Consider the following 24,057-nt stretch of genomic DNA (forward strand, 5'->3'; position numbering starts at 1 on the left):
GAATTATTTCCAGTTTATTTACTATTGCATTTAAATTAAGATCACTATGCAAACAGTATTTTTTATTTGAGTTCACATACTTTAAATATGCAAAACTATTACATTTAGTGGTCCATTTTTTCTACTACAGAAGCCATCAATAACTCCAGAATTTGGATCATGCTTCACTGTTTGGAATAGGAGATGCAAAGACTCCCATAAAGACTCCAAGACAAAGAAGTGGTTTGTTTGCCCTCAGCTGTAGCAGGGATATCTACCATTGGGAGCACAATGGCAAAAATGCTGATTACTTTAGCTTAGAGCAACCAAAGACATGTAGAAATCATTGCAGGAAGAAAATATTTTCTCTCAAATGATATGGTGCACAAGATGATACAAGCTGCGTATTAGAAATTGTTTAATACATAAACAATTTTAATGTTGGCAAAGAAGAATGTGTCTTATCAATTGGAATTTATGGTGAGATATAGAGTTAGTTTGATAAAGAGAAACATCAAGTTTGTTCCAGATGATGAGCTGCAGATATCAAATGGAATGAAACTGTGTGAGGAAAGTGGAAAGAAACAGTCCCTGGATCAAGCTAGCACAAGACCAGGAGGGTTTTTTAAAAACAATCTATTTTGAAATAAAAGATAATGAGTGTAATGAAATTGATGAAAATGGGTGGATTAGATTTCTATTTTGATAAGTTAGGAAGACATATGGTAAGCATGCTGAAAGCTGAAAACTAAACCTGGTAGAGCTAGTGCAAGAAAGGTGCAATTGTCAAGACATAAGAAGACATGACTTAACATTAGCAAATTTTAGAGAAAACAAAACCAACCAAACAAAAACCTTCCATAAAGACTTTTATTTTTCTTTGGTATCATTGATCATGGGAAACCATACATAATTTTGATGAACTATGAGAGCAACATGAACTCAAAAAGAAAGAGTTAATACAGTGTCAGAAAGTAATAAAAACACTTTGAAAAAGACTGTGGCTGGGAAGTTTAAGTGGCTTGCTTACACAAGTCCATACTGGAAAAAAAAAACCAACAACAAAAAAACCCCAAACAGATGGCAGTGGTATTGACATAAAATAAGGATGATAATTCTTCATATGCTATAAAAATTCAGCAAGATAAAAATATGAGGAAGGGCTATATATATAAATCTAACCCCTTTGATGCAGTGCTTAAAGGCAACAAAAAAGCGATCATAAGGGTAGGGTGCAGTTCTGAATAAACTGAAATTGCACTGAACAAGAGACAAATGTTATGATATTTGGAATACTGTAAATAATGCTGGATTTCTATATACTGACATTCACAGAGTGACATTATACATATTTATACACACAAACTTCTTTTTAAAAACCCACGTGTATACACTTACATACCATGGCTGTTCAAAATCTGAAAGGAACTGGAATTTCTACATGTAAAAATGTATGATCTTCCTTCAAAAATTTAGGTGAAACACCTCTGTGTTCATGAAGGAAGAGATGGTTCCTAAACCACAGCTCTGAGATCAGCATTTTGAGAGGTCCCCAGATACAATGTACACTGAAAAATCCATGGTAAATCAGAGACAGTAATTACATCAATTATATTATGAGCCAATTTGGTGATGTTTTCCACTCATAATCTTGCTTAGATCTGCATTGATATGTTTGACTAAAGAATATGGAGATCTTCACATTACATTCTTTTGACCTGATTCTGTTCCTGATTCTGTCTCTTTACTACAAGCAAAAAGGGCAAGCAGTGTAATGGGAGTGGAGTAAGTACAATTCCAGTGTTGAAAAAAACAACAGTGATGCAGTGCTTTAGAAGCTGGAAGGAAGTGTCATGAGGTCTATCAGAGGGGAGAGGAAGGAGGTGGTGAAAGAAGTTTGAAAAGTGAGAAAATGAGTCGAAAGGAGTAGGGTGCAAGAAACCTAAAAAGAAATGTAAATGTATGTTGCAACCGAAATACAAATCCCGAACAAGTTACATGGCAAAGTTTTGACTGAGGCTAAACTGTGTTTTGTCATGTGTCTATCACACTGCCTACTGCCAAGTCAGAATTAACTCAGTAAAGGATAAATTAGCACAAAGAGTGATATATATGCAACTGTATATGTTCTTAAAACATGATAGGTGTAGAAAGATTAGTGAGAATACACATTACAACCTAATTGAAAGGATCACATTGTAGGCAGATTTTTTAGCCTCCTTTCAGAGGTTTCTCTCTGTAAACTTTTATGAAAAAAATTGGTAAAGAACTAGTATTATTTTTGTCTTTGATCTACAAGGTGTTGTGACTTTCTTCAAAATAATAACCTGGATGGATGTATACTCTGTTGTCTCTATGACTGGAAAGCAGGTCACAGAAATATGTCTCTGTGACTGAGCCTGAAATTGGCTATGATCTTGAAGCAGACCTCTGCCTACACTGTTGTCCTCAAAGAGAGCAATTTTTGGAAGTCTTGTAATTCAAAGGCCATACTTTTTTAGATCAAAAAGCAAGTTTTGAGGACTGGAAATTTAGGGGGTGGGTGAGAAGTCTTTACAAGCACATCTTTCCCCTGCCTGTTGTGTCATTTCAGTACAGCCTTTCAGCTTGGACGAAGGCAACCATTTCTGGATTAAAGCACACTTTGCACAGATGCCTGTAACTTCATTCTCCTGAGCCTACAGCAGAAAACTTCTTCCATTACCTGTTTGTGTGTCTGCTCCCTCTTTTCTCAGCAGCCTCTACCATTCTGCAACACCCCTTTTGGCTCATCTTCTGACACCTCTGCAATGAAGTCCAGCAATGTCTCTCTGTCAAGCATTTAGATTTATTTCAGGGAAGGTATACAGTCTTTCCTCCCTGCAGAGGGAGCTACTTCGACTAGTGATTCTCTTTTAGATAGATGCTAATACCACCTATTGCAAGTTACGAGAATAGTTCTGACCATAGCCTAAAAAAGATTGCTCACTTACTGTGATGAATACCATCTACTGTGTTTCTGGATGGGTAGAATATAGGAAGCAGCAATAACTTGTAAAAAACAGCATTTCAAAGAGTGAATGGGACTGCATGTCACAGGAGGTGGTTTGTATTTACAGCTTTATCTGAAAAGAAAGTAAGATATCTAAAATTTGTCAGAACCATTAAATAATTTTAACCCCAGTTACTCTAATTTTATTTGCAGTGCATGGGAATCTAATTGCTGTGCTATGTATGCTGCATTTATTCTAGACTTTTGAATTCTTACAAAAGAAGCAGCATGCCATTTTGTAAGTGTTCTATTCTTTGTCATCAAGTCAGTATCGGAAACAAAACATTCAAATAAATAAATAAATGAGTAAATATTATTTTCTTACCTGTCTATTATGCCACATAAATCTATCTGAAGGTCACTGAAATTGCCAAAACCATTTTGCTGAACTGAGATCATATCCACTGCTTTGTTACCAATGGAAATGAGTCGCATGCATCCTTGAAAGCCACCAAATGAAGTATTACATTCAGAAATGTTTCCACTGTTAGGGCAGCCTGAAAGAAGCATAAAACCTGGAGCTGAAAAAAACGTTTAGTTGAAAAATTTATATATTCCAAAAGTAGACTGAACTTTGATAATATCCAGACATTGTAAACTTTGTGAGTGGAAGACTTTAGCCAGAAGCTCTTCCGATTAGGCATGGTGGTGCAACTGTAAAGAAATACTTCTGTGCAGTCTTACTGTTTTTAAAGCATATGCAAAAGCATCACTAAAAATTTGGATAAAGGATAACCCAAGCAGCAGTTCCAAAGCAATGAATGGAATCAAGATGTGAACAGATTGACTGACTGACCTCAGTCACAAAATGTTAAGTTACAATACAAGGTGCACATGATTTGGACAAGTTTTAAGTCACAACTGAAGTCAACAAGACAAAAATTAGTTACTAAGTACAGTGATTTTGATTTATCAAGCTGTCTAGAAGATTCCAGAAAGTACTAAAGACAATTTCTTGATGCAAGTCATCAATGACTCAACTAGGACAGATGCTCTGTTGGACCTTCTACTTGTAGACAAGGAAGAAATGGTTGAAAATATGAAGGTCAAGGACAGTCTTGGTTACAGGAAACATGAGGCTGTGGAGTTTAAAATCCACAGAGAAGAGAGCAAGAAAAAAAGAAGAATTACAACCCTGGACTTCAGAAGAGCCAATGAGGCCTGTTCAGGATGTGTATGGAGGATCCCATTGGAAATTGCCTTAGAGAGCAAAAGGGCTGGATATTTTTTGATAAAAAACTCTTTGGAGCATAAGAAAAGTCCATAATGATATCAAAATAGTTAAGTAAGTGTGGCAGAAGGCCTGCAAACATAAACATGGAGCTCCTGAGTCAGTGCAAACTCAAAAATAAAGTACACAAAAGGTGGAAGCAGGGGCATGCAATTTTGAGGGGTATTCAAAGACATTACCTGCATGTCTAGGAAAACAACTAGGAAATCCAGACCTCAGGTGGAGTTAAAACTATCAAGGGAGGTGCAGTGCAATGAAAAGGTTTCTATAGGTACAACAGCAGCAAAAGGAAGGCTAAGGACTTTATGAGTGCAGTACTTCATGGGACAGGGGACTTAGTGACAAGGGTTTTGGGAAAAACTGATTTGTGCAAGACCTTTTTTCTTCAGACTTCACCAGTAAAACTAATCCTTTAGGCTTCCCATCTCTTATCAGAGTATGAAGAAGGGAAGTAGTATCCACAATAAAGGAAGAAAGAGTCCAAGGGTCACCTGAGAGTCTTGCAGGACCTGGCCAATGTCATTGCAACAACTGCCATCGTCATTATGAAGCCATTATCATTTTAATCCTCAAAAGGTCTTAGCAATTCGGTGAGCTTCTTGATGACTGGAAAAGGCAGACGTTACACCCATCTTCAAGAAAGGCAAGAAGGAGGACACAGAAAACTAGAGGCCAGTTAGCCTTAGCGCAGTCCCTGGCAAGTTCATGGAGCAAATCCTCTTAGAAGCCATTTCTAAACATGTAAAGGACAAGAAGGTAACTGGGTACCTTTAGCTTCAAGGCTGAATCATGCCTGACCAAGATCTTTGTTTTCTTTGCTGAGATGATGGGCACTGTGGACAAAGGAAGAACAGTGAACATTGCATACCTTGACTTCAACAAAGCCCTTAGGTGTTTTCTATGGTCTCTCTATCAGCAGATTGATGAGATATGGGTGGGATAAGCAGATAATTGATGATGTAAAGTCCAACTGATGGTCAGTGAGCAGAGGGTCCTTCAGAGATCACTACTGAGAGCTATGCTGTTTAATGTCTTCGTTAATGACCTGGGTGATGGGACAGAGTGCAATTTCAGCAGGCCTGTGACTGATACCAAACTGGGGGCAGGGGTCAAATGTTGGAGGACAGGACTGCAAGTCAGAGGGACCTGGGCAGGCTGGAGAAATAAGCTGACAGGAATGCCATGAAGTTCAGTAAGAACAAGTTTAAGGTCTTTAATCTGAGATGGAACAAGTCCATGCAACTATCCAATGCCTTGTTCACTGATTGTCAATTAATCAAACATTGTTAATAAATAAATAAATTGCTTTGATCGTGATTTGATTTAAACCATGTCCATTGAGGCGTTTTTCCCAGCAGCAGCTAAACAGTGTGTGACAAAATATGCCTAAATGTTTTTTTCCTTGGCTTTCTTCCAAAGGGTAATACTGCTTTTGGAATGATGCAAAAGGGCCATTCTTTGATCTTAGTCAAACAGTACTGCATTCTGGTTCACAACATTCAAAGACCTTCTTGTTTCATAATGTTAGAAAACAGTGACTTTTAAGACACTTCTCTATTCCACAGAGCTAATGGGTATTTTCTGAAGTTCTGTAAAGACAGTGCAGAGTTTTACTACAGAGGAAAGAAAAATGGCAGTGGAAACCAGTAAATCTGTTCAAATGAGTGTACAACAACATAAATAGCATAGATATGTTTTTAAGAAGTATACAATTGAAAATGAACTAAAACTGAAATGAAATAAGTAAATATATTCTCAGTGTGTTCTACTCTGGTGAGGAACGAAACTGGTCAAAACTGTTGCTACCTTTCTAAAGGAAAATGTTTATTATCTACTTGGTACGTTGCTTTAAAAACAATAAATCCATGGACTTGCAAAAGTCCAAATAGGAGCACAGTAACTTTGCAGTACCACACACAGTTAGACAAATTAATTACAGGTCTAACCACATTCTTTACAGCATCCTACAATAAAATGGTAAAATAAATTCTGTCATTTCTGGTGAAAAATCTGATACTCATTTGAGAATGAGATAATTCCAGTGGAGCTAATATTAAAAAAAAAAAAAAAAAAAGAAGAAGAAGCCAGAGGCGGCAGAGAGTTTATATCTTTTACAATTAGTTATTCTACAAAATTGTGTCACAGATTTTTTCTTTGTGTCTGTCTTTTAAAAGTTGTCTTCTAGTTCTGTTACAGAAAAGGCAACATCATTAATATTAATGAAACTGGGATTACTTATAATTATGGGACAGATATTAAAGGTAGGAAGAAATCCTTTAATAATGAAATTTACCGTGTGTTTATTGTAATATTAAATAATCTCTTTTTGCCGTTATAGTTGCAATGAGTTATTATTCCAAGAACAGAGAGACGTAGTATATCCTTGATAACAGTATGACTAGAAATTGTGCTGACATAACGCTAAAGTATTTTCATGTTTATTACGCATTTTCCCAGCTAAGCATACGCATTTCTTGCATATATTGTATTCATTAAAACAAGCAAACTAACCATCACGTCCCCAGGACACCTCTCCTGGAAGGCTGATATTCATGTTTTAACAATCAGCATATAGAAACATGGTAAATATTCATATAAACTTAGAAAGAAAGTCAAAATGCATTGTCTGCACTTTGACAGTGGTATATGACATAAAATTTTAATAAACAATTTTCTATACTCAGAAACCTTTGACTGGTTTTCCCCAAGTTTGTACAACATGCAGAAGCTGCTGATTTCAGCTATAAGGCTGAAATCAGAGAAGCTGGGGGGTGGATATGCAGTTAGTACTTTCAATGTTCTTGGAATTAATTTGACCCCTCCACTCTCCAAAAGATAAACAGAAATGTCGTCGTACAACTTAATTGAATATGCCGCTTTTTGCAACTGCCCACATCTCTCTGGATCTATTCACCTGTGTCATCAATGCTGCAATGGTGCAAATCACCTAAACAGAGATGTGGGAACCTGAAGCAACATAGGAGGAGGAAAAAAAAAAAGTTTTCTGGCTATTCAAGGCCAATATTCTGTATCTTTCTCCAATTATCAGCCAGGTCAAGGGTATCTTTAGTAGAGAAGGCTAAATGCCAGATGTGAAGTCACATGGATGGTCATGTAACTATTCCTATATTTACAGTCCACTTGGGAGCATGAAATTTATTTACAACTTATTGTTTCAATTGAACTGATCTGTGGACAATGAGTTGGTCCATACTCATTTAGGGTTTTCCATGCATTTTTCAATTTTCTCAGGAATTTGAGAATTGTTAATAAATAGTGCAGTCTTGAATTCCTAAGCTACTAAGAGATGAAGCATTAGGCTAGTGTTGAATAATGCATTCAGATGCTGCTTAACAGTGTTATTATGTAGTCCATTCCCAACTAATTTGGGCATAACCTGCTCAACTCTATCAGTAACAATATATGTGATTAATGACAAAATCACCTCGTGACACATAGATAATTGTCAATATTCCTAGGGAAATGAAGATACCTAAATGTAGTTTTTAGGCACAAGTTATATTTTCTAAACATAGGAAAGTTATGTCATTGTGGTAAAAAAACTAAAAAAAATTTAGAATGTGCATTATGCAAAAGAATATTTGCACAAGTAAGTAAACATTCACTTAAGGTGAAAACTTGAAGTCATCCCAGTGGAAGATTCTCACAAAAAATTGATTTAGCAACACGATAAGTGTGTAATAAGAGACACCTTTGTGTGCCTGTCTGATTGTCAGCTAGACTATATTCAGTTATCAGAGCATGATACCAGAAAATGATGTCCTAAAAAATGACCAAGGATTTAGGGTGGCAATTTATTCTATCCAACAATATAAAATTTTAAGGAAACGTAAACTCAAAAACATCATAACAGGGCCTGAAAAACAGATCCTTTAAGAGATATCCAAGCTAGCCAAAGACGACTTCAGGCAAGCCAAATAATTCTCAGCATTTCATTAGATACATCAGGAAAAGTTTATGTTTAACTGTGGGATATTTCCAGCATAAATAAACAACATATTTCACCTCCAAAGTAGAAATAATCTCCTGAATAAATTTGCAGAGGTGTGGAGGCATGAGCAGATGAGGTCACATCATTGTCCACTATTACACTGACACGATTCCTTTTGGCAGAGAAGGATACAGAATGCCACTGGCCATTATTTAATCCAGCACCTGGAAGGAAAATAAAAGGCAGAATGAAGTGTAAACATCCATTACTTGTTATACTACCTGAATGTTATAGATTTGAAAGGATGAGAGATAGGTAGAGTAATCATAGCCCAAATAAAACTCCAAGTGATAATGAAAAGAAAAAAAAAGGATAAAGAACACAAACGTCTTTTGTGAAGACAGAACCTTTGTCCATTCCCTTGTTTTGCATCTGGTAAAGAAAAAATAAAAATACTTCAGTGAATGAGTCTTACTGTTGTAATACTCCTAATTATAAGTAATACGTCCATTTAATATAGTGACTATGAAAAATATCCTCCCGATCTAAGGAGGTTATAATTAAGAATGGCACTGCCATTGTGATGGCTGCTACAGTATTTTATACATAATACACATTTTTACTGCACTATTACAAAGAATTTCTTCATCTTTTAAAATCAAAGGTAGCCATTATATTACAACCCAGCAGAACAGCAAAATCCTGTAGATGTTAAAATCTTCAGCAACTGTCATATCAATGTCACAAGATTATTTTTCTTTCAGATTTCTCTTTTATTGGAAATATATGGGAAAATGCTCTGAGTTTAGCTTCTAACACCAATTTACATTACCTCTGGCTGTGTAAGTGTAAGGTGCCACAAAGCAACAATCTAAAGCCCTGATTCTGAAAAGTATTTACATATATATATATACTTAAATAAATTTTATATAGGTCAGTATATAAGCACATTAGTATCTTTAAGAGGTGCTTTAAGTCAATGATGTTCTTGAGTGATCTTCAGAGCAGAGATACTTCTTTTGGTAAAGAACAAAGAATACAACATTTGAATTATGTGAAGTCTTTTCTTGACTGCAGAGTGCCTATCATTTGTGATCTGTGATTTTCCTCTTGACATTTCATGTATTTATATAATCCTCTCTAGAAAGTGTTGTATATTCTAGAGAAACAGTCCATCAGTTAACTGATTAGTTCAAACAGCAGGAAAAGAAATAAAAATAGAAAGATGAGAAGGTTCAAATAGCTAAATTACATCAGAACTAGGATCCATATATTGTTAACTACCACAGTTTAAACACAAGATCAGCATACAATCAAGAGATAACTCTTAGAATCACATTATAATTTCAGATAAATTATCATCTAGAAAAAATCTCTAATATATTTAATATAATATTAGTCTTATACATCTTTTGTGTTATTTATTTCCTTGCTTCAGCAGTTTATTTATTAGGGACTACATAACAGGAAACCTTAGACCTTTTGTTATATTCCCAGCCTCAGTGGAATTGTATAAAAGCTATGGCTAAAAGATCTTATCTTTGTGTTGCACTTTCAGGAACAATTCACCTTTCTAACACAATGTCAGAAAGCACAGGGCCGCAGTCATGGGTTTTCTGATACCATTCTGGCCATTACCTATCTTGGTTGCAATCTTCTATGAGAAGTGGCATTTGAGTTTGCTAACAGGAGCAGTACACTTACAGTCAGACTAAATAGTCACCATTAAAGCTATCATTAATTTTCTGGGTAAATAGGTGTATTTTCTACTTCTGTAAAACTCTATATTGATTATATTTATAATGACAGACTTTCTACCAAAATAAGAATTGGAAACCTTATTCCACACAATATAAAATAGTATTAATGCTATTACACCTGGCTACCAAAAGGTCATCTGTAGAGGGGTAATCTTTTGGTAACAAGTATTTATATAGCCCTATAGGCAATGTGGAGAGAGTGACTAGAGTTTCCCTGTATTTTCAAGATGTCCAGCTGCTGAAGAAGTCCTTTTGTACTGGTGGCAGTTAATATAACTTACAGCAGCCTTCAGGCTGGTGTATTTTATGCTAGGGCTGGCATACGCTTGAGCTGAGGATCAAGAAAATGTCTTAAAGCCTAACCATTTTAGCTCTAGTTATATTTTAGCTAGGTCATATGATGTGTAACAGACATTTTAAAAACAGAGTAAATAAAGCATTCAAAAAATATTATTGCTGCTTTGCAATATCAGGGGCATAGATGAGTCACACTGTATAGTGAAGTTTCTAGACTTAATGAGTACTATTATTGCTCTCTCCTATTTTTTTAGTACTGTCTTACAGCAAGAACTCATCAAATATATCAAAAGGTTTTACTAACTTCAAACAAAAATCAACAAAGAATCACAAACAGATAAAGCACCCTTAGGTCTTTTATACCACTGTGAACCTCAGTGAACTATACTCTTTCATCAGAGATAATAGGTATGCTAAAACAAAGAATATGAATAATGTATTTTTTAAAGCACAGAAAATTAAGTCTGAGAAAGGTTTTTTTCCCAATTTCCAGTAATATAATTAGTTTTCTTCTATAAATTAGTGTAGAATTAACCTTCAATAAGAAACTAAATTGTAAAATATATATAGTCTATAACACCACTTGTCACACTGTGCTTTTAAGATTAGCCGTTTCAGAAAATAATTTTTAAAAACGGAATTATTTCCCTACTTAGTTATTTCCCTCTTTCTAGCCTCCATTCCAGGTACCAAAACTCCAGCTTTTTTCACGTTGTCTTTAAGATTAAGCAAAGAGTTTCTTTATTTGCAGAGGTACTTCGAGTGAATGATGTTTTCCTCAATCACATCTCTGCAATATGCTGTCTTTTCCTTTAGTAATCATAGAATCATAGAATCATAGAATCATAGAATAGTTTGGCTGGAAGGGACCTTTAAAGATCATCTAGTCTAATCTCCCTGCCATGTGCAGGGATTTCTTTTACTAGATCAGGTTGCTCAAAGCCCTGTACAACCTGACTTCGAACACTTCCAGGGGTGGGACATCAAAATCTAACCTCTTTCAGTTTAAAACCGTTATCTCTCATCGTGTCACTACAGGTCCTGGGAAAAAACCTCTCTCCATCTTTGTTATAAGCTCCCTTTTAAGTATTCAAAGGCCACAATAACATCTCCACAAAGCCTTCTCTTCTCCAGGCTGAACCCCAAATCCCTCAGCCTTTCTTCATAGGAGAGGTGTTCCAGCCCTCTCACCATTTTTATGGCTCTCCTCTGGACCCACTTTAACAGGTTCATGTTTTCCTTGTGTTGGGAACCCCACAACTGGATGCAGTACTCTAGGTGGGGTCTCATGAGAGTGGAGTAGAGGGGGAGAATCACCTCTCTCAGCCTGCTGGCCATGCTTGCCATGCTTCTTGTTATGCAGCCCAGGATACAATTAGCTTTCTGTGCTGCAAACACATTGCTGTCTCATACGTGATTTTTTCATTTACTAGCATCCCCAAGTCCTTCTCTGGGGGACTGCTCTCAATCCATTCATCTCCCAGTCTGTACAGATATTGGAGATTGCCCTAGCCCAGGTGCAGGACCCTGCACTTAGCCTTGTTGAACTTCATGAGATTTATGTCAGCCCAGCCCTCAAGCCTCTCAAGGTCCCTCTGGATGATATCCCTTCCCTCTAGTGAATCAACTGCACCACTCAGCTTGATGACATCAGCAAACTTGCTGAGGATGTACTCAATTCCACTATCTATGTCATTACTGAAGATATTAAATCTAACAATAAATTCTGTAATTTCATTTCAATTGTTGCAAGGATAATTGGTTTTAAATCTTAATCCTGCTTCAATAACTTATTGTTCTGGTGAGAAAACCATATTCCAAATATTGCAATATTTCACTGTCAATGTAGGTAAGAGAATGTCCTAACAAAAAGAAGGAAATTGAAAGAATGACTGAATTAGAAAAAATGTTTTGGTTACTGGAAAACTGATTATCTGAATTTTGCATTTTTTGATTTGTTTATTGTAGTTCATCATACTGACTTACTAAATGATTTTGGGGTGGATGTTTTATCTCCTCCTCGTACAGGGTGGCATGATTAGAGATACTAAATGATGCTCATTTAGCTAAAGTCAAGATGTCCCAAAAGTCCCTTTCATTAAGTCTGGGGACTGAGGAATGCCATTGTGGGAGCACAAGATACTCCTGAGAAAACAGCTCATTATAGCCCTCGAATTGATAACCTTGATTAAATTCACATTTTCTTGTGCGAAGCCACAGAGTGGTACGACATATAAATGGTGGAGGCCAACGGACTGCTAACATTTCCATTCCATCTGAAAATGGTATTTTCTGGTGCTCTACTAGGAGTTTTAAAAATGCTTTATGAGAAAAAAGTGAGGAAAAAATAGCAATTAAACTTTTAGTGCATAATAAGGTAGCTATTAAACAAGATATCCATTTATGCTCATTAGTAGTACTGCTATCATTTTAACATCTAAGTACTAAAAAAATGGTCTGTAGGAGGTCTTGCAGAACAATGACATCCAACCTTAAGAACATATACATAAAAAGATAATGTTTGTAGCATATTAGGAGATCAGAGAGAAACAAAAAAAAAACTAGAGAAAGTAATTTATAGATTAGTCTGAAGTATAACCACTAAATGTAATGATTGTTAACATCATTTAATTAAAAGCTGCATAGAAATTAAAAGCTGCATAGAAATTAAAAGCTGCAGAGAAAGACAGGGTCATATGAAGAAACTGAGTAATAAGATCTCAAACATTTATATGTTGTAATTTAATTTGGCTTCATCATTCAACACAAATTTTCTTTGTGAATGTTTGATGACCAGCTTGCAAAAGATGCTACAAAGAAAAGATATTAAGCAACAATTCTGTAAAAGGATATAGCTTATTACAACTTAATCACTCATGAATTAACATGCCATTCTCCTCATTTTTATATGGTTGAAGAAATCTTTAAAAAACTCATGACAAGGAATTTAAGAACTGTGCATGAAGAAATATGCTCTGATTTAATTATCAAATATCATGTGTGTGTGTGTAAATCAGGTCATAAGTCCTTGCCTGTACGGGCACAAACCTGTCCAGCCATCCATAATTTAATTACTCAGTCTCCAAATGCAGACTTGAATTGCTTCAGTGAGTGTAAAAATAAACACTTCAAAAACTCAAGAAAAAGTTCCCCATATGGTTTTGTTAGATAACTTTTCTCTCAGAAGAGAATAAGATGTTTTTGCAGTAGTTTCTGTCTTCACAAGGACAAACACAATTCCTCCTGTTAGACTTTATGAAGAGTAAGCTTAACATAGTATGAGAACATTAAATTCTATTTCAGCATAGAGTGTCAAGATTTATTTTGGAGTGTTTCAGCTAATACGTTATGTATTGTGTTGCAACTTTGAAAGTGAATAAATTGCTCTATATGCAAGTCTACAGCTGTTAAAAGTGCCACCATCTTCAGCTGGTCTGTTAAAATGACACTGCATGGTAATAGTTTCTTTAGCATACATCACCTAATTGAACTGCAATTGAAATAGCTCCTAAAAAGCCAAATTCATCACTGTTAACTACATGCCACTGACATTCTTACTAAGGAATTGACATTTTCAAATAGTGAGCCTAGGGAAACCTCTTGTCATTAAAATGGTACTCTTTGTGTATCAGTTATTTTAGGTTATAATAAATACCAGGGATGATCCTATTATCGCCTGCAGAAACAGGATCAAAGTATTTACATAAATTTCAACATTATGCATGGTCATTACTGGCTTAGAATCTTTTCCTGAATTAAAATAATCAACTGTTCAAAATTTTATTTTTAATCCTTATACAACCGTGGAAACATAATAAGCTTCAGAGTTTTGTTTAACTTTTTCTTTTTTCTTTTTCTTTTTTTTTTTTTTCCCCTCAAAGGAATTTTCATTTTGTATCAGGAATCGAAGTAAGGAATCGATCTAAAAGAAACAGTGGCACAAAATGAAGATTAAGGAGGCCTCATCTTCAAATCCTGTGGCTGTTTCTTTGCTCTACTTGGCTCTGCTTTGCTCTCTTTGTCTGCCTTACACTGCCAAGCACATGATCTGTCAATATTTTAGATAAGTGATTCTTATTTTGTGTTTGTACCAATTATAATATTTTTGTGAAATTTTCTCCCTCTTTTATGTAACTTTTTTAATTCTGTAGGGTCCAAAAGAGATTTTTACTTTTATGATAATTATTTTATCATTTATTTTTATTTCAGTAACTGCTTAGTTCACCTACTGTATTTGTTATTGCTTAGAACAAACTAGCACTAAACAGCATCATTAAACTCTCTATATTCTGGCTTGAAAACTCCCCTGAAAGATACCCTTGGTTTGTTTCCTATCACTCCAATGAATATACTCTATACAAGATTAAATTCTTCACACATTCAAATCCTTAACTTGTTTTCTAAGTACCAATGCAAAATGCAGTTTTCCAACTTGTTATTCACCTGTTAATTCAGTTTACACATTGCATTACTGGAACTAACTTGTCTTCTTTTTCACTGATAATATTCCTGCTTTATGAATATGAAACATGAAATATATGATTGTGTACAGTTCAAAATAAATCTAGGATCAACTGATGTTTTGGATATCATCATTGTGTTTTCTGCAGCCAAATTACTCATTGCTTCTATGACATATTCCTCCAGCTAGTGGTCTCTTGTCATCTTCTTTGTCCATACAGAAGCCACTCCAGTCCCAGCCTCATTTCCTCATCTTCATATGTTCTTTGGAATCCCATTTATCTTCTCAACGTCTCTAGTCCTGTTTTTCCTGTCTGAGAACTCATTCTGGAATGATCATTTTATCCTTCTACAAGAAAGGGGCAAAATTCAATTTGTTTACATAAAGGATGAGAAACTCTAAGGCAGCTGTGATGCATGGAGTGTCAGAGCATAGATACTACTGATGACGTGGTGCTAGGTGAAGGTATAGATATTATCACATGGTGATGTTACTGTTTCTCACCATTTTCAAAAAGTCATGGAAATTGAAGATGTTATCAGCTCTGTCCTGCTCTCACATTTCATGAAAGAACGAGATTCCTGGCTGGGCCAGCAGTCTTGCTGTTCTGACATCAAGTGCTAACAGCACTCAGGAAAACTGAGGAGCGTCTTTGTGAAAGAGGGAGTCTTCTTGCTCCCAAACTGAGTAAAAGTGAAAGCTGGGAGCTGCTTCTCAGAATCCCAGCTAGATACTCTCTAACATGGCTGTATCTTACTATATTTGCCTCATCCTTTTGTCCTTATACATTTGTTTACCAACAGGGAAATGGTTCAGAAGAAGACTAGAGGGTACGTTTTCTGGAAATCTCAGCTCCATCCTGAGGGCTGCCTAGAAGTGCACACTACCAAAAGTGGATGACCTAGTCTCAATTCAGTGTTTAACTACAAAAGTGACCCTTTAGCTCTCAATTATTCAATCTCCTCAACTTCTCCATTACTTTTTGTCCTTACTATATATTTTTTTTTTTTTTTTTTTTTTAAATGTAGACTCAAACTTGCCCCAGCTTTCTGGAACACAACCTGGTATTGGGCATCCACTGTCCAAACTTAATGAGACCTCTAAAAAATAACAAACATAGTATTTATAATAATGTATAATTTTATAGAAAAATGAGTTTTGATGCCCTGTGAAGGCACTGCAAATGGTGGAAAACATTCTAATGGCTTAGCTTGACAGAGTAATAAATTATCTTGTTTATACTTCACAAGTGAAAAAGTTGCTCTAGAGGTCTCAAATTTCCCAGATTATACACATGAGCTTTACATACTGTACATATGTAAAGCTAAGGACTCAATTTTGCAGCCTATATTATTGAAATTTCTACTCAATCAAGGGGAAAAAAGCATAGATACATGTTTGTGAGAAAATTTGGGATTACATTTCACACAAGTAAAGCATAGTTACACAAATACTAGTCATCAAACTAAGTCAAGAATGTAGGTACTAATTTAACTATCTTTACATTAAGTTATTTTTTTATGCATAGGAACCTTAGATTTTTTTTCTTCATTTCTGTTACCTGCAGTGATGTCACTCAGTGCTTTTCCTGGTTTATGAAGACTGATTTTAACTTTCCCATCACTCAAATATAAGAGGAAACCACCTGAAGCCTGGTGTAGTTTACTAGATAATAGAAGTCCCTCCTTGTTCCAGGTGCGAAACTGGAAACTGATGAGTACTTCATCTTGCCCTGATGTGCCTGGCAGTGCCAAGTAACTATTGGAGCTCAGAAATGTAACAGGAACCACCTGTGGCTCTAAACATGAGAAGGACATGTTGCCCTAGAAAGAAATTAAACAAATACGGCATTAGGAACATTCGGGGAAAACCAGTCATGAGAACTTTTGTATGGATACTACAGACTTTCAAAATATTGTGCACAGAACCTAATATTTCTAATACTTGAATTATGTTAGTCTAAAAATCAAGTATGAATATGTAAGAACATCATCAGTTTGAGAAATGTTTACCTAGTTGTTTGACCAGTACAGACGTATCTGCCTGAGAAAAGAGCGGCAAGGACTTTTGAGTGAACGAGGTAAGATCCTAAATTGCGTGGGTGATTTAATGGTACTGTAGGAGTTGGGCAGACCTGTTTTGTTTCTATTTTGGCTCAGCCGCAGGAAGCACTAAGGACTTGACAAATTTCTGAATGTCAGATAAAATGCCACTGAATGCAAAGTTTGGTACAAATATTTACATGGGTCTAAATGCTTGTATGCAGAGAAAAATGTTGAGCTTGGCTACTGACTGCTTAAGGAAGTGCTAAATCTGAGAAAAAAACCATTTTGCCAGACCAAGGAGCAGTCTTTCAAATCACTGCAACTAGAGATGTGCACTGACCCCAATATTTGTTTTCACAAATAGAGAAAATTCCACATATAAACTCTTGCTACTTACAAATGTGAAAGACATACTTCATAAATCAGAAGGAAATGTATTTTCAAGCAGGCACATATGGACCAGATCATGAGTTGTATTTAGGCACCTAGCTTTTATTTTGTGCTTGACTGCTTCAGAAATCACTGGTTCTTAGGTACCTAAATAAACTTAAGGATAAGTTTGTTGACAAAATCTGAGTTTAACCTGAATCTGTGGTTGTACTGAGTGATATAGATAAGAAGACTGGAATGGGAATAATGCATTTTTTGCATCTGGTGTCAGCGTTAGTTAATACTTTATGACTTTTGATAGTGATACAATATGCACTTTGATCTAATGACTTGCTGACACCATTTGAACTATAACTAATTTGTTCTGTAAAGATGATTACTAAAATATTAATGTCTTTAGAATTTAAAGTACATTTAACTTCTGTTCAACACAAAGAGCTTTTAAACTTTTGAACATACATAAAACTTTGACCTGATAGTAAAGAGCTAAAAAATCAATTTAAGAATGATTCTCACTAAGCCCTGGCATGGCAAGAAACTAAAGTGTATCTGCTTTCATTTTCTTCAAGGAAAATATATAAATAAATAAAACCTCTGTCTTATGAACTCAGCTGTAGAGAAATGAATAGTCAACTGAACTGACCCATAGTGAAAAGGCAGTGATTAGATTAATAAACCTTGTTAAAAGCTAAAAGCTTACCATCTGCAGATTCCCCTTCCACGTTATCTGGACAGCTGCCTGATACTGTATCAGACCAGCAAAGTGGCTATTTGACAACGATTCTATGGTAACACAGATACTTTCTGGCACATTTATATTATAAATCATCTCCTAAATAGTTTTGAAAGTAGCACAACAGTTTCAATCATTTGAGATGAAGATGATGAAATTTCCTATGACAATAATTTCATAGTTCCCCTTTCATTAGTCCACAGAGAGCCTCATGTAACTGCCCTCTCCCCAACATCCATCATGATGTATCATGGACAGGATATTATATGGAGGTGTCAGTTTAGTTAATTGTGGAATATTTCAGAGGAGCTTCACATGAGAAGAGATGCCTGTCATCCATTTTTTCTGGGACAGAGAACTAAATTTGATTGTTCTTATTCTGAACTGAAATCCAAATCAAATATTTGGAGCTTGAAAGCATTTAATATTTTGTTAATTATTTTGAACTGATTGTTTCCATCTTACCTCTACGTTTCCTGCTGCTAAATAAATAAATACTGCAAACAGAGATGGCTCTTGTACTATTGGAAAAAAATCAAAGGATTTAGCAAAATTTATAGAAAACTTTCTGTAACACAGAAGAAAGTTGGTTCCTTATTGGAACCATTTCTCTAATACAACTGTTGGTCATGACACAATAAATGCATTAAACCCACCAACCTAAACTACAGCTCTTCAGACAAAGAGCAGTATAAATTGACAAACAGAACTTATCAAAATTGCAATGCTCTGGAGAAAACAGAGTGGATCAGTGTCCTCAGTAATAGAAGGCTTTTAAAATGTACTGCTGGTGTTCTTACCATTCAGGTACAGAAGTCAAAGCCAGAACTTCAATGACTTCAAATTCATCTTATTTCACTCATTGGCTTTTGTACATGCACGACAGTGAGATACCACACAACAGTCAAATATCACACACATCCAAATATCAGCTAAAGAGCTGAAGAATAAAATGCATCCTGCATTGTTTACTGGATGAGTCTGTACAGCAGCAAGTGTAAAATAACCCAATTAGGTGATTCCTTGATTTTTCTTTCATTAAACAACATAGATTTTACTAGAACTGTGTGTTAACAGGTTGCTTATGAAAGTGGCTGTGGTCTTTTTTTTTTTTTTTCCTCTATTTTACTTATTTATTCTTTCTTAACTATGAATCTCTTACCACAAAGTAGATCTGAGATTTATGCCTCCTGGACAGGTCAATAATGTTCACTCCATTATAATAAATATTTTCAAAACACCCATGAAAGTTCCTGCGTGACAATGTCCCTGATTTTCCAGGCACTGGGATCCCTCCAAAGCTGAGCTTAGAAAAAGAAGAGAAATCAATGATACTATTAAGTAATTTTCTAAGGAAAGAAGTTGCCAATACCGTAAGAAGAGAAGTCAAAGACTGGCCAATAATGAATCTGCTACTTCTTGGCTATTTCCTTGTATCACATCTACGTATTAAAAGAACACGCCAACAAAAATTAGGCTATATCAAGTCGTATGTATGTGTTAAAATATTCTGAAATGTTTTTTTCTTTTTTCTTTTCAGGATACCTCTTAACAGTTGCTTAGCATAGAGTCTTATCAGTTTTCAGGGTCCGTTACAGCTGCAAAGCCAAGGAGAAGAAGGACAAGGCCCAGGACAGGCAGACCATGCTGAACAGTGTGAAAAGGGAGAAGAGAATTCACTAAGAACTTCTTTAGCAAATTTGATCCTGACTGCTCCACTGTGTGCAAATCATAACTACCATAATAGAGAACAAGAGTGCATCAGATTAAATTATACTAGGGTAGACTCAAAACAAATGAAAGGAAATACTTTTTCCTTCTCAAAATGCTCGGGTTGTGCAGTTCCTTGATGTGATGCTGTAGGTTTACTTGGGTTCAGAATGAGATTGGAAGATTTAATAAAAATAAAAATCTGTTGAGAGCTATTATATTCAAGAATATCACTCTGTCTTAATAAGTCCCTGAGTCAGAAACTGTTAGAAAGCAGCTTACTTTAGAAAAACATTGCCACAAGGGTTACCTGAGTCATACTTTGGTCCATGTTTCCAGTCTTGGGCACCATCAGAAACAGGATGCCAGTTTAAGTGAACTTATGAACTCACTCATTTCAAAGTTATTCTGGCTGACATTGTAGAAAAGGTCAGTTTAAACTATTTATCTTCTAATTTTGAAATTTCACTTAATATTTAAAATAATTTTATTAAAAAAATTAAGTATATTTCATTGAGTTATTAAATTGAGAAATTTTTTTAGTCAGAAATGCAATTCTAAATACAGTAATTCATACTTTTTTTGGAAGTTTTTAGGCTTTTTTTGAGCTTCTATTTTCCTTTCTACCTTGTATTGGTAACACATACTTGAAACTACAGTGTGTGGAAGAGATGAAAAATTAATTTGCAATACCGGTGGTTTGAGTAAAATAAAACTGTTTGCCAATCAGTTACAACTAACATTTGTTGTTCCCTTTTTTTCTCTCGTTCTTTTTTTTTTTTTTTTTGTTTGTTTGGTTTTTTTTTTTTGTTTAATTGGTATGATCCTGCAAGCCCTGGCATTGTGGCTTAGATTCAGAAATTTTAAGCAAAATCATGACTTTAATCTTGTGAATGATATTTTTGAAATTGGATAATGCAGACATGGAACAGCATGAAAACTTACTGCTTAAAAACGCAAATGAGTAGAATAAAGTAATTTAGATCTGTGGGTTCCAGACACTCTGCTCTATCACTCATTGTCTCATCCAACAAACAGGACAGGGGCAAACATAAAGCAGCCAGTCATCACATTACAGCTGTAAAATAGTGGTATTTTTAACCATAGGTGGGAAACTGTCACAGCAAATTACATCTACTCCTTTTCATGAATCTACCATTTGTGTAAGCAAGATTTCTTCACAGTACATTTTCCAGATTTAACAGGAATTTAAAAGTATTAATCTAAACATTTCTAAAATGGTTTTATGATGATTTATTGAAATTTTCATCAAGTCATAAAATAATAACTTTGAGTTGGGACTCATTCCTTATGTTTACATACTGTTTACCACATTTGCAGCACTATTGAAACAAAGATATTAAAATCATGAATTCTGAGATAAAAAAAAGATGGTGTTTTGAAAATTTTGACTTGCAAGTCTAGTGGAGCATTAGTAATCTAAGAACATCTCTCTTTCTTTGATTTATTTCTTTAGGAGACAGAAAATCCCTAAAGTCTTAAGCACTACAAACTTCCCTAAGTTCTGTCTCCTTTTCTTGTTTCACTGCATTTACATAACAAAGTTAATAAGTGTAATAAAGGAAAGGTAATTTTCACACCTCATAATCAAGGTCCAAATAATTGAATTCTCCTTTTGCATGAAAATGATGAGTGTGTTTATCCACTGTAAAGTTTACTTGATTGTTAAAGTGCTCAATGAGAACAGAATGCCAGTGTTGATCATCCAAAAGGCTGCCCAGCGTAATATTCATTTGGGCATCAGAAGGATGAGTTTTAGTACCACCTTGAAAGAAGAAAATAAAAACTATTAATTCCATATAAAAATATAATTATTCAAATACATACTGATAGTTTATCATACTCTATACTTTAAAATCCACTCAACAAATTCAAAGAAGTTTTAGTCAAATAATACCTAATAACTATATTAGACTTTATGAGACTGTAGCCATTACCTAAATTAATGAGTAGGGACAGCTTCCCTTTAATTAATTCCAGGGTGATGTGGTCTCCATTTTGTCCTTCTCTGTGGAGCAGAATTCCATCACTTTGCATTGTCTTAAACTTCAGAGAAATCACATCTTTCAGTGCACTCATGAGTTTTTGATTAAATGTGTAAATTAGACAACTTTTCCCATCAAAGCCAACCACCTCGGATCCTAGAAGTAAAGAAATGAAAGATAATATATAACGCTACATCTAAAAGAAACAGTTGCATGTTACTTCAATATGACATGAAGTCCCACGGCTGACATCCCTAGATTCACCTGTGCCCAGTAAAGTGTAGCTTATTTCTGCTATTCCTGTTCTTCCCCAAATGTTAAGACTGTCCTGTTTTAATGATGATGTTATCACTAGACAATAAAGCAAGCTGAGCAGAAGAGATCTGGCTTCTGTTCCAATCTAGTAGTAATCTTCCTGCTGAAAGGTCTACCTTGCTTTGGAGCCATGAAGTACTTTGACCATTTCTGTTCTTACTGTATTCTTAACGTGAAAATCTCTATTAATTTACCTGCAATTAATTCCAATTAACAAAATAAAGAAGAGAAAAATCATGTCCATTACATTTAACTGATTTTCAGGGCCTTCATGCAGGCTGTAGATTTAAGCCACTATTAAAATCGATATCTGTACAGTAGTTCAAAATAATATCATGGCATACTATTCTAGGAAAGCAATAAAAATATGCTAAAATGAAAATCCATCAGCTGTAAGTAGGGCCTAGTTCAGAAGTACGGAATCACAGAATGGTTGAGGTTGCCATGTACCTCTGGAGATCATCCTGTCCAAATTCCCCACTTCCCCACTCAAAGTATGTTCAGCTCCAGCAGGTTTCATAAGGCCATGTTCAGTCAGGTTTTGAGTATTTCCAGGGATAGAGACTACACCTCTACGGACAAGCCATGCTAGTGTTCAACCATCCTCACAGCACAAAACCCCTGTATTACAGTTCACGCCCATTGATTCTTGTCCTGTCGTTGGACGCCACTGAAAAGATCCTGGCTCCGTCTTCTTTACACCTTCCCATGAGCTAATAATACACATGGGTAAGATTCCCCCCAGGCCCTCTACTCGCCAGGCCCAGGTCTCTCAACTTCTACTCATATGGCAGGCGCTCCAGACCCTTAATCATATTTGTGGCCTTTTGCTGGATTCACTCCTGTATGTCCATGTCTTTCTTGTAATAGGGATCCCAGAACTGGACTCAACAATCCAGACATGTCTTATTACCACGGTTGAGTAGAGGGGAAGACTAACCTTCCATGACATCTTGGCAACACTCTTCCTAAAACAGCCCAGGATGTTGTCAGCCTTCTGTGTTGCAAGGGCATGTTGCCAGCTCATGGTCAACCTGGTGTCTACCAGACCCCTCATGTCTTTTTCTTCAAAGCCACAGTCAGCTCCCAGTGTGTGCTCGTAAACCCTTGCTGAGATTATTCTTCCACAGGTGCAAGACCTTGCACTTCCCTTTGTTGAACAGCATGAGATTCCTGTCAGCCCATTTCTCCAGCCTGTCTGGATCCCTCCAAATGGCATCAAAACCCTCTGGTGTGTCAATCAGTCCTCCACATTTTTATTGGCTGCAAATTTTCTGAATGTACACTCTACCTCATCATCCAGGTCATTAATGAAGATGTTAAACAGCATTGAAGCCAGTATCAACCCATGGCGTATACCACAAGTGAATAGACTGAGCTTGACTTTGTGCAACTGATCACAACTCCTTCAGCCAGGCAGTTCAGTCTGTTTTCAGTCCACTTCATTGTCCACCTAAATAGCCAGTACTTATCAGTTGTCTATGAGGATGTTATGGAAGACAGCATCAAAACTCTTGCTAAATTAAAGATAATCAACATCAAACACTCCCTTTCACTCACCAAGCCAGTTATATCACTGTAGAAGGTCACTGGCTTGCTCAGACATGATTTCATAAATCCATGCTCTTTCCAATAATCTCCTCATCCTTCTCATGTTTGGAAATGGTTTCTAGGATTGTTTCGCCCTTCGCCTTCCCAGGGACTGAAATGAGTCTGACCAGTTTGTAGTTCCCCAGGTATTCCTTCTTGCATTTGTTGAAGATAGGAGTGACATTTACTCTCTTCTAATCTTTAGGAATCTCTCCCAATTGCCACTATCTTTCAAAGATAAACAAATGTGGCCTCAGAATGACCATGACCAGTCCCCTCAGCACTCTCAGGTACATCTCAATAGGTCCACGGACTTACATATGTCCAACTTGTTCAAATGTTGCATAGCCTGACCCTCCTCCACTGAGGGTCTCCCTCTCCAGTCTTTCCTATGGGTCTCAGAGACCTGAGATTCCTGAAGGCAAGTCTTACCAGCAAAGATCAAACTGAAGAGGGCATTGAGTACCGTGGCCTTATCTGTCTTTTGCCCCCAGGCCCCCTGCCCCACTCAGTAGCTAGCCCATATTCTTCCCAGTCTTCCTTTTGCTCCTGATAT

At 36.0% G+C, this 24,057-nt stretch overlaps 1 protein-coding gene across 1 annotated transcript in view; it reads right to left on the reverse strand.

The window, feature by feature from the left end:
- The window catches only part of CNTNAP4 (contactin associated protein family member 4), a gene marked incomplete at both ends in the record, with an annotated part of 249,960 nt that overhangs the window by 59,605 nt on the left and 166,298 nt on the right, over positions 1-24,057 (reverse strand). Inside the window, 6 exons of the mRNA XM_082337582.1 lie at positions 3,336-3,507; positions 8,268-8,417; positions 16,274-16,535; positions 19,043-19,186; positions 21,192-21,376; positions 21,549-21,752. Of these exons, the coding sequence (XP_082193708.1) occupies positions 3,336-3,507; positions 8,268-8,417; positions 16,274-16,535; positions 19,043-19,186; positions 21,192-21,376; positions 21,549-21,752 (1,117 nt within the window). The remainder of the gene's footprint in view (positions 1-3,335; positions 3,508-8,267; positions 8,418-16,273; positions 16,536-19,042; positions 19,187-21,191; positions 21,377-21,548; positions 21,753-24,057) is intronic.

Source organism: Platalea leucorodia, assembly GCF_965183815.1.
Source record: "Platalea leucorodia genome assembly, chromosome: Z".
NCBI classification, from domain to species: Eukaryota; Metazoa; Chordata; class Aves; order Pelecaniformes; family Threskiornithidae; genus Platalea; species Platalea leucorodia.